The 10,521-nt window shown below is 35.4% G+C and overlaps 1 protein-coding gene across 1 annotated transcript in view; it reads right to left on the bottom strand.

Moving 5' to 3' along the window:
• Positions 1–10,521, bottom strand: part of LOC104522307 (nucleosome-remodeling factor subunit BPTF) — a gene marked incomplete at its 5' end in the record, with an annotated part of 55,415 nt that overhangs the window by 17,244 nt on the left and 27,650 nt on the right. Inside the window, 10 exon segments of the mRNA XM_029084170.1 lie at positions 737–898; positions 1,332–1,584; positions 3,014–3,056; positions 3,858–4,008; positions 4,296–4,424; positions 4,657–4,781; positions 5,014–7,435; positions 7,769–7,990; positions 9,156–9,291; positions 10,056–10,185. Coding sequence (XP_028940003.1) covers positions 737–898; positions 1,332–1,584; positions 3,014–3,056; positions 3,858–4,008; positions 4,296–4,424; positions 4,657–4,781; positions 5,014–7,435; positions 7,769–7,990; positions 9,156–9,291; positions 10,056–10,185 — 3,773 coding nt within the window.

Raw genomic sequence — 10,521 nt, 5'->3', positions numbered from 1 at the left:
GAATCTTCACAAAGATCAGTTTGATGGTAACTGCAAATAAGTCCTTGCATTGACACGGTGCCACAAATTAGTATTATACAACCATTAAAAGCTATGATTTGATTAATTTAAAATGTAGGAGACTAGTTGAAACACCTTTTACCTACAAGCTCGTGGTGTTGAAGAAAACTGATAATGCTTTTCCTGCCACCTAAGAAATTTCAATACAAAACTAGGAGTCTACATAATTTCCTCAGATGCTAAGTATAATGGAGACAGAGAATTGTGCTTTTCTGTTCACACATTCGCAAATCTCAAATTATTAAGTCCTCCTCTTGAGGCAAGAAAAAACACTCATCTTAGTTTGGAGCCAAACTCTTGCTCATCAGTGAAGAGCAGATGCAGGCATTAATAACTAAGAACAGCAGCTTTTTTTTATGAAGAAAGTTGTTCTGATGATGTATAATTTAGATAATGAAAAAAAAAAAAAAAAAAGCATGCTTCATTCCACATTTTTAAAAATAAAACTTTTAATTTTGCACTACAAAATGCAGACTAATTTGTAGGCAAAAACTTGCATTTTTCCCGTACAGACACGATATGCAATACAGGGGGAACACGCTCTGGAAACTTGTGTATATATATAAATATATTTTTCCCCCTTCAAGTCACAGTTTACTTCACTGGGAAAATAGTGTCAATGGAAAATTAATCAGCAAGCTGGAATACATTTTTAATTCACTTCCCTTTCCCCTACCTCCTTGAGTTGATGGCACATTGACGGCAACAATCTTGCTGTTTGCAGGGAGTGGCAGCTTAGTTATCACTTTCCCTGCCATCGTTACTGGACTGCCTGAGATCTGGAAGGTCTGCCCTGTGCTGGCAATGGTTGTGGCTGAAGTGGCAGCTGTGCTAGTGGCTATTGAGGTACACAGAACAGTCAGTTTTAGAGCAGAATAATTAGTCAATGAAATGACTATTTTTTTCAAGTATGAAACAGCAAACTACAGAATTATTTCTACAATAAGTTTTGAATGCATCATACTTTCTTTGGTAAAGATTCTTTTTTGGAAATAGTAGGTTACAGCATAGAATGCTTTCATTATCTATGATTACTAGTACAACAACTGTCAGTAATAAATGAGAATGGTCAGAAATAAGTCTACCTATCAATGTGAATAAAGAAAACTTAAGACAGGTCTTATCTCAGAAATCTCCTGCTGACTTAGCAAGAGAGTTAAGAGCAAAGATAACAAGAAAGGTAATAATGCTATATATTCTGGAGAAGATGTAGGTGCTGTGCTGGAGTTCAGCTTATTTACATGCTCCTTCCATGATAAATGCCTACTTACCTGTTGAAGACTGGCCTTGTTTAACCCAAGTAGCAAAAGTCTGATGGAAATTCTTGTTCTGTTGGAATGTTACTGTAGCTGGAGAACCCACTTTTGTAGTAAGTACTACTTTGGTTCCAGAGGGGACTGGGCCCGCTAAGGGGCCTACCACAACTTTCTGTGGTGTTGAGACAGTTGTTGCAGTGCTGCTGGCTGTAGTGACTGTGGGGGACACACCTGCTGCAGGTATCTGCTTCTGCTGTTCCAGCCGTTTCTACAGAACATAGAAAAAAATATAAACAAAGGGATAATTAACATTTTCAGATTTGGTAAAATAACTGAAGAATAGGCTGCTTGTGTACCCTACAGCACAACTCCTTGACCTGCAAAACTACAATGCTGCTTATAGTACACAGCCAGAAATTTTCCTTTATAGCACCTTTAAAATCCTCAGGTTACATTAATTTCACTGCACACTTTGTTTTAAAGAAAACTCAGATTAATCCAAAAGGTTAAAAAAACCTTTGAAAAATATTAATCTATATTTGGCTTTGACTATGTGCATACAGCCTGCATCTACTTCAGTAATACATCATCATTAACACAGAGTTTATTACCAGCATTCTTAAGTTCAGAGCTTCCTGCACTGAGATCCTGACAGATACAGAAAAATAAAAAATAAAGAGACTGCATCATTGTATTCCACCATTAAGAATGTAATTTTAAAAATTATTCTTTTAACTGTAAATCCAGTTTGTAGCTTGCTTAAAAAAAATTAGGTTCAAAATCCCTTCTGTGCTTTAACTGTTAAGAAGGTACATTTAATTTTGAGAGCCACTTTGTGAAGGGATAGTACAGTAAGCTCTTTTAAAATTCCAATTAATCTAACACTCTTCCCTATCTTACTGGAATTCTCTCTGTATTAACTTAATTTTCAGTGTTTGATTAGCATTATATTGCAGTAATTCCCACAAATCAGAAATGCTCATTCATTAGTAACGTATTTTCTTCAGGGAAAATGAAATGAAAAAGGAGTAAGTTGGAAAAAAAAGCACAGTTATTAACAATGTATGTAAAATACCAAAGACATTGGGTTTCCCAATTTTAATTGCATATGTTTATATATACATATACACTTACATCTACACATACACACATATCTCAAAAAAAAAAATATGAATGGGCTTCATATAGCAACTTAAGATAGGATAAAATTAAAAGATTCAATGTGATTGAAGCATGAAGAACAAATACAGCTATATACCAAGGCAGCTTTCCATTACACCACAGAACACTGTCCACCTTACCTGGAGGTTGGTGCTTCCCAGCCTTCTTTTAAAATGGAAACAAACTAAACCTTTTTCAAGTGTTATAAATTAAGTGGTTAAAAAATATATAAAAAAATAAAAGGGAATCCAAAACAAATCCTTGCCTTAACCCCACCTCAAAATAACAAATATACACAGTGGGAGCAGCATTGTTTGATGGCTTAGTTTGCACAAGAAGTGGAAACTGTTTGAAAAATGGTGTAAGACAGGGATAAACTTTGTTTCCCATACTCTAATGCATGTGGATACCAGTGCATAGTTGCTGACAGGTGGGACCACCAACAGCTCCCCCACCTGCTGGGCAGCCAACCGTTGGTGTTTTAGTTGAGCCTCCAATTGGGCCTTGTATTCCTCTGCCTTCTTCTGTTCACTAACCTTAGCCTGTTGTTCAACTGCCTGTGCCTTTTCCTTCTCCACCCTGCCAAAGACACAACCAAAAGTCAGTTATACCACCACATTAAACCCAATCATCAAACTGGATTTCATTTTATCCAGATTAATTGCTCTGATAAGAACAAATGTCAAGACTGAAGATCACTGAAAAACTGGTCATGGCTTTGAAAGTATTTTGAAATGAACTACTGAAGTTGCATGCAACACCCCTGAAATTCTGATGCTAAACTACTGCAACATCTTAGAGGAAACTATTAATCAAAACTAGAATTTATAATTACACCTGAGACTGCAATCTATGGCATACCATTAATTTAAAATAATTATTTCCAAGTGACTCAAAAATGTTGATCCAACTCTAAGCATGTAATACTGAAAACACTCATTTTATGATTTAAATATTCTCAGGCTGAATTTACCTTTACTTTAATTGTACACATTCATTTTCTTTATATATTTAAACACAAACTTTTTAAAGTCATGCTAAAAATAATCTAAAGCCTTTCCATGCATTGCAGTAATAGCCTTTTAGCATACAACAGATTAGTCCATAAGCATGGAAAAATTAATATAGTATTAGTTCTAACAAATCTGCAAGATCTGCATAAATTAGTTTTAGTATCACCAAATACTTTAGCTTTACAACTTTAAGCTTGACTGTTATTATCGTAAGACACAGTAAAAATGCAACAATTTGCTTTACTGTGAGTACCAAATTACTACTGATTGTAGCTACCAAGTTTGTGTTCTCTAGTGGGAACTTTTACGTAACATACACATACAAATTAAAACTGCTTTCTTTAAACGCTCATTTGAGTTCATTTACCTTTCAGCAAATGCCCTGATCTCCCATAGTTCCAATTCCTCCTCTGCTACCCAACTTTCAATTATAACAGGGCCAGTTTGCTTGGGTGTTTCTGGCCTTTTTGGCCTTAGTGCACTTGATCGCAGTCCCTTCCTCTGGGGTGTTGGAGTTTCTTTAGAGAACAGTCAAAACACACACGTTAAGCTCAATCATAAAAAACAATAGTGTAAACCAAGATTTAGTGTCTCTTTCAGTCTCATTTTATAAGCAGGAAAGCTTTTTAGCTTCAGATAAACCAGGTCAGTTTGTTAAATGCATCGCTTGTTTCAAAATAGGCGAATGAATAGTTCATGTTAAGCTGTATTTGCTCCCTTGATGGTCTGAATTAACAAAACATCCAGTTACCTTAATTTCTGTAGGAGCTTATGGGAAGGGGAAAAACTGTAAACACAAACATACCTTTTGGAGACTCTGGGACACCAATGGGACAAATAATTTTTCTTATACAGTACTCTGACCGGATTCCATATGGACCAACATCTCTTCGCTTGATTATTTCTGTTGTTGTAATTTCAGTTTCAGTTGTTTCTACAACAAATTAGTCCCAATACGTTAATATACTAGAAAACAAACAAAAGCTAAATCTCCAATCAACTCAATATACTCGAGGCAAAGAAACAGCAACTAGTACAAACTGTTGACTAAAAAAATTCAAATGCCATAGAGAGCATCAAGCCTTTACAGAAATGCTTGGAATGAGTGCAATGCTCAAAATTAAGAGCTTTTGCATAAAGAAACGTAAAGAAATTTAAAGAAATACCTGTACGTGTAGTTCCTGCCCCAGGTGGAGCCTTTGCTGCCATATCATCCCATTTGAGACATGCCCACAATAACCGCAACATAAGGCTCACACCAGCCAATGATTTTACTGTTTGAAGTCGGTACCTAACAACAGAGAATTCATTATATTCTGAAATAAAAATGTATTTAAAATACCTAACCCAACTAATGAGACAATGGTTTTCCATTCTACCTTTGTTGAACAGTATAAATAATTATTCAATAATAACTAACAAAATTAGCATGTTTAGGCACCAACATGTATATCACTCGTATTTTAAAATGCAATTAATTTCATCACATCCCAAACTTTTCCTCAAAAATGTAAAGTATGTACCTCCAAGTGATCCCAAAAGTTGGCCTTGGGGATGGATACGGCCAGATATCCAAGGCAGGCTTTGCATTGTAATTGAAATAGGGAACTTCTCTGATTCCTCCTTTTCTGGCCAGCTTTTTTAAGTCATCATTGGGTAAAACAAATATGCTTTTTTTACTGCTTTTGGTAACAAATTTTCTATAAGATGGTAAGGCAGTTCCAGAACGAGTTTTTTTGGGTCTTGCAAATTTCATTAACTTCACTTTGTCTTTTGTAGAATATTCTTTGCTGACAGTCATGGAAGTCACCAATGTGCCTTCTGGGGTGGTCAGTGAATCGGTTACGGTTGTGGTAACCACAGTTTTGCTGTGCTCTTGTACAGAAATGACATCAACGTTACTGTCTGTAGCTGGAGTGGTAAGCTTGGTCACAGTAGTGGTGGTAGTGACAGTGGATATGGCACAATTCTCTGTAGATGACACCACTGTTGTTTTCTCATCATTAGAAGCTACAGTCTCTGCAACTTTAAACACAGTTTTGGACTCTGTAGACACAGTTGATGTTGTCGTGGTCACTTCAGTAATAAGGGTTTTTATTTTACTTTCTCCATTAATATTTTCCATTTTATACGACTGTACACCGTTCTGATCAGCAAAGTCACTGCTCAAGCTAGATTCCTCACATGAGGTTACAGGTGACGGAGCAACTTTCTTATCCTCAGTTACATCAGTTTCCATAGATTCTGTTTCACTGTGGAGGTTATTTTCTTTACAGGCAGTATGTGTTGGTGTGGAAGCAGTGCCCACAAAGGCAGATCTCTCAGGAGAAAGCTGTTTTCCTTCAGTTTTCTGCACATACTTGGGAACTTCATCTGGTGGTTGAAGACTGTCTCCGGCTTCAAACTCAGGTGAACTCTGTAGACGTGACTTAGGGTCCACATTATTTTTATCCTTTGTGTCCTCTATCATGATGTCACCATTCATGAATGGTTTTACTGAAGATTCCTTAAAAGTCAATGGTTTTATTTCATGTTCTGGAATGGATTTATTAATATTATTAACTTTTGGTTCAATATCACCCCCTACTTTAGTTTCGCAGCTATCTTTAACCAAGCAGTCATCATTTGATAATACTTTCATGTCATTGTCTTTTCCATTCATTTGAAATGCTGATTTTTCTTTTCCTAAGTCTGTCTCAGTTTCTGCACCTTTATTATTCATTTTGTCACCAACACTATTTAGATTTGTCTGATCAAGGTATTTGTTTACGGTACTTGTCTCCACTTTCAGTTCCCGACCCTTCTTTTGACCGTTAGACTCGGTTATCTTAGAGCTCAGTAAATCCTCAGCATCTTCTACCTCATCCATGTGTTCCAGAGCTTGACTTTCAAGGTTTCTTTCAGAAATCAGCTCTGTTTTAAATGGTTCTAGATCTTTACTAGTTGATTTGTGGTGAAATATAATCTTGTTTTCAGATTTACTTTCAGTCTTTCCTGGAGCAATTTCTTCCTCCATTTCACTTTCTTGAGAGGATGCTGGTTCAATATGGCTTTTTATCATACAATTGTTTTCTGGATCTTTGCCGCCCTGTTCAGAACTCCCTTCTGAATCTGTTTTTTCAAGAGTAGCCAGAGCATCTTTTCTACAGCTGCTTTCAGTTACCCCTGTCTCTAAGTTTTCACATTCGTGCTGAGATACTCTGGTAATAGGTAGCTTTTGTTTCAAAGGTTTTTCGCTTGTTTCTGAAACATCCCATTTGATTCTACCTTCTGCATTTGTTTGTTTCAAGCCATCTACAAAGGAACTCTCAGACTCTCCAAGAGCATCTTGTCCTTGACACTTAGCAGCAGTCATAGGTTCAGGGTTGTTTTCTTTACTGTCATTCTGAATGGAGCTTTCACCTTCAGAGGACTGAGATGAGTCTTCACCCAGTAGCTGCCCTTCTCTTTTTGACAGCCTGTTTGTCAAAGAAGGCTCATTTAGCTCACCAGTTTTGGTAGAAGAGATGCTGCTGATCGGCAAGGAGTCCTGTTCTGCATCTTCAGTTTGGGTCTTATCTGAAATATAGGTTTGATCTTGGGAAGACACGTCAAACTGGTTTCCTTCTTTTACTTTTCTCATTTGTAGCTCATCTAGGTTTTTCTGGGGGCTTACAGATCGAAGGCCTGCTGCTTTAGCACTAGCCTCCAGTTTCATCCTTTCTAGACGTTGTTTTTCTTCCAGTGTAAACTGTTTTATTCTCCTCTCAAGCAGTCCATCTAACTTTGACGATTTTACTTTCCTTTTGTAGCAAGTCCTTAAATGAAATCCCTCGCTGACATTGATTATATCCAGCTTACAATGACTATCCTCATCTTTTATGGGGGATTCAATTTTCACATCATCTACATCCATAGGTTCTTCCTTGATGACTTTATCATTTTCACCATCGACTTCTTTTTCCACTGTGAAAAAGAAATAACTCTGAATCATTAAGCTCCCTTAACAATGAACACCAATCAATATTTTTACATTAAGTACTAAGAAATAAATTGATCTTTTAGCTAAATATGCTAAATTTTAAATATTAGGTAGCATATAATAGATTTCAAGGAAAAGGGAACAAAAACTTCAGACAGTACTACAAGGGATAACAAGCAATCATTTAACGGAGACATTTCAAATGTCTTGACAAAATCTGTTCCACAGTTTTTCAATAGTTATTTCTGGGGTCCTATGCTTTCACACACGCAACGCTGTAATGAATACCTAGTTCTACAGTAACTTAAGTTTATCACCTTTGTCTTTTGCATGATCTAAGTTTTCAGAAATTCTATCAACTTCGACTTTTTCTTCACGTGACTTTTCTTCTTTCACTTGTACTTTCTCCAAGGTTTCTGAAACATCTGCTTTGTCTTTTGCTTGCAGATCATGAGATTCCTTTATTCTGTCTTTCTCTATTTTTACCTTAATTGGACCTTTTCGTTTATCCAAGTTGCATTTTTCATCTTCACTCTTTGCTATTAAAAAATTAATTAAATGGCTTCAATTATTCAGAATATTTTTTTATACTCTGCTGCATTTTAATGTATAGCTACTTTACCTCTCAAATCATTCACATTATTAGTGAAATTCAGAAACAGAATTAAAGATACAATGATGATGTCATAGATTATGCTTAGTGCAATACTGAATAATAGTAATAATTAAAAAAAAAATCTAAAAGCCCACCAGAGATAAAACTGTTTCATTTATATTATTTTTTCAAGTATGTGTGTTCAGCTTTGAAAAAACCAACTAAACAAACCAAACAAACCCTCCCTCCCCATTTTTCAGGAAACTAAATACCACTTTCTGAAAACCTAGCCTATTAAGAGCATATTAATTCAGACTCTGAAAATTCACAAATAATTATAAATAATTTTCATTTTTACAGTTAAGAACGGATATTAGTATTCAAATGAGTTTGTGCTGAACACTGTAGTGGCTATTAATTGCAATACAATCACATAGACAACACTAAAAGCAGCAGCATCCATTTTGTATTTGATCCAGTTAAAAGCAATAGAGAAAGTATCACATCAGTATGCGAGCAAAGAAATAATTATGATATGTAATATAGGGTGGGCCACCATTTTCTAAATTTTAAAAAGAAACTCAAGTTTTAATTTATTATAAATAAGACTTGTACAGTTCAGGATGCATTCTAAAAGTAAACTGTGCAAAATTTTTTTTTAATATAAGCCCTTGGAACAAATAAGCGAGAAGGTGTGTTTTGAACTGTCTAGACAAATAAATTTCTTTCCCCTTATAAAACTATTGTTCCCAGCTAAAATTGGTTAATAGCATTCTGTCAACATGGAAGGGGGAAAAAAAAGTGTACATATGTATAAATATTTTAGATGTTGCTTTTTATCTGCCTTTAATTTACATTAGGATTTACAAAGCTGTACAAATATTACACACAACTGATACAATTTAATGTAGCTAAAAAATGTCTGTGACAACTGAACTGGTTATATCAACAAAGATTAGCAGATATCCACAAAAACCTTCTCTGGAACACTACCTGTAACAAAGTCTATATAAGAAGTATCCCATGCAAATAAGTAACTGAATAATTGTGAAAGCAATAAAAAGCAGTAAGTTAGTAATTAAAAAAATGTAAGTAATGCAGACACTTACTTGGTAGCAACTTTCTGTAATCTGCGTTAGTATTTCCAGGCAGTTTGGGCATAAACCTGTGGACATGTGTTTTACTAATCCAGCTCCAGCCACCATATCCTGTTACTCTATATTCCTCTCCCTTTTGCTTCCAAACCTGTTAAATATTTTTAAAATACTCCTTTAATGGTGCTATTTGCTTTATATATTCATTTAAAAGACCTAAGATGATTTTTAAAAAGCCAAAAACTTGAATTTACAGACTTTTTCAGGCAAGTTGAAGTATATTTGTGAAATAAGGTACTAAGTTAAAGATATATCTGCTGATAATTGATTCTATCACAGTAACACCTAAAAATCACATTTATTTCAGTGTAACAATGAGAATCTATTTACATAAAAGCTGGAAGATTATACAAGTTTTTTGAATCAACCTGTATGTTTGTTATAACAAATAAATTTAGAGCTGCTCCAACAGAAGTATTTAATATCTACCTTAGAAGAATATAAAAAGAGGTTTCTATAGTAGTACTCATCATATTATATAACCTTCCAAAGTAAAGGTAGCTAGGCTAGCTCTTTTTTGGGGGGAGTAGGGATGGGAGGGGAGCCCTGAACAGGCACAGACATAGAGACAAGATTCCAACAACCATCTAGAACCCTTCCATTAGGACAGGCTGCAGTTTGCAGACAAACATCTGTCAACTCAGGCAGTGTCACTAAGAGCATAATACATGTCAAATTTAGTTCAGGCCAAGATTATGTGCTTGAATATGTGGGCATGGTTCCTACTCCAATGGCAGGGAGTAACACAATGACATTAAAATTTTAAGTTTAAAATTAAAATAGAAAAAGAGTAAGAAACCAACAATTTCTGTATGTTATTTGTTCTTTTGTTCTTCACACAAAAGAACACCTTACCTGATGTTTGACAGGAAATGTGTATTTCACCCATGTAGCTTGCTGCATTGTTTCTTCTTCTTCTTGTTTTCTCTCTTTTTTTTTCACTTTCTCCTTTTCTTCTCTTTCTATTGCTGTCATTCTGCGCAATCTAATACATAAAGATTTAGGTACATTTAAATACAGGATCTTGTAAGCAAAGAGAAGAAGTCAAACAGCAGCATATATTACCCCTTTGAATAATAATTTTAAGTATCTGAAGTTAAGAGGAAAGCCCAGTATCAGGTTGTATATATTACTTGCAACAGGAACACTGTTTGGCTGCTCCAGTAAGGCAAACACAGCTGCCTGCAACATCAGATACATTTCATTTCTGCTGCTGTGACACAATGAGAGACAAAAGACAGACTCCATTGAACTGAGTGTGTTGAAATTTGTACTTCTAGTCTCTCAAAGGTTTATCACTCTGAGACTGTGGCTCAGCTAA

The sequence above is a fragment of the Antrostomus carolinensis genome, unplaced genomic scaffold (genome assembly GCF_000700745.2).
Source record: "Antrostomus carolinensis isolate BGI_N321 unplaced genomic scaffold, ASM70074v2 scaffold20383, whole genome shotgun sequence".
In the NCBI taxonomy this organism is placed as follows: domain Eukaryota; kingdom Metazoa; phylum Chordata; class Aves; order Caprimulgiformes; family Caprimulgidae; genus Antrostomus; species Antrostomus carolinensis.
The sequence above is the reverse complement of the archived record's forward strand: the minus strand, read 5'-3'. Positions and strand labels throughout refer to the sequence as shown.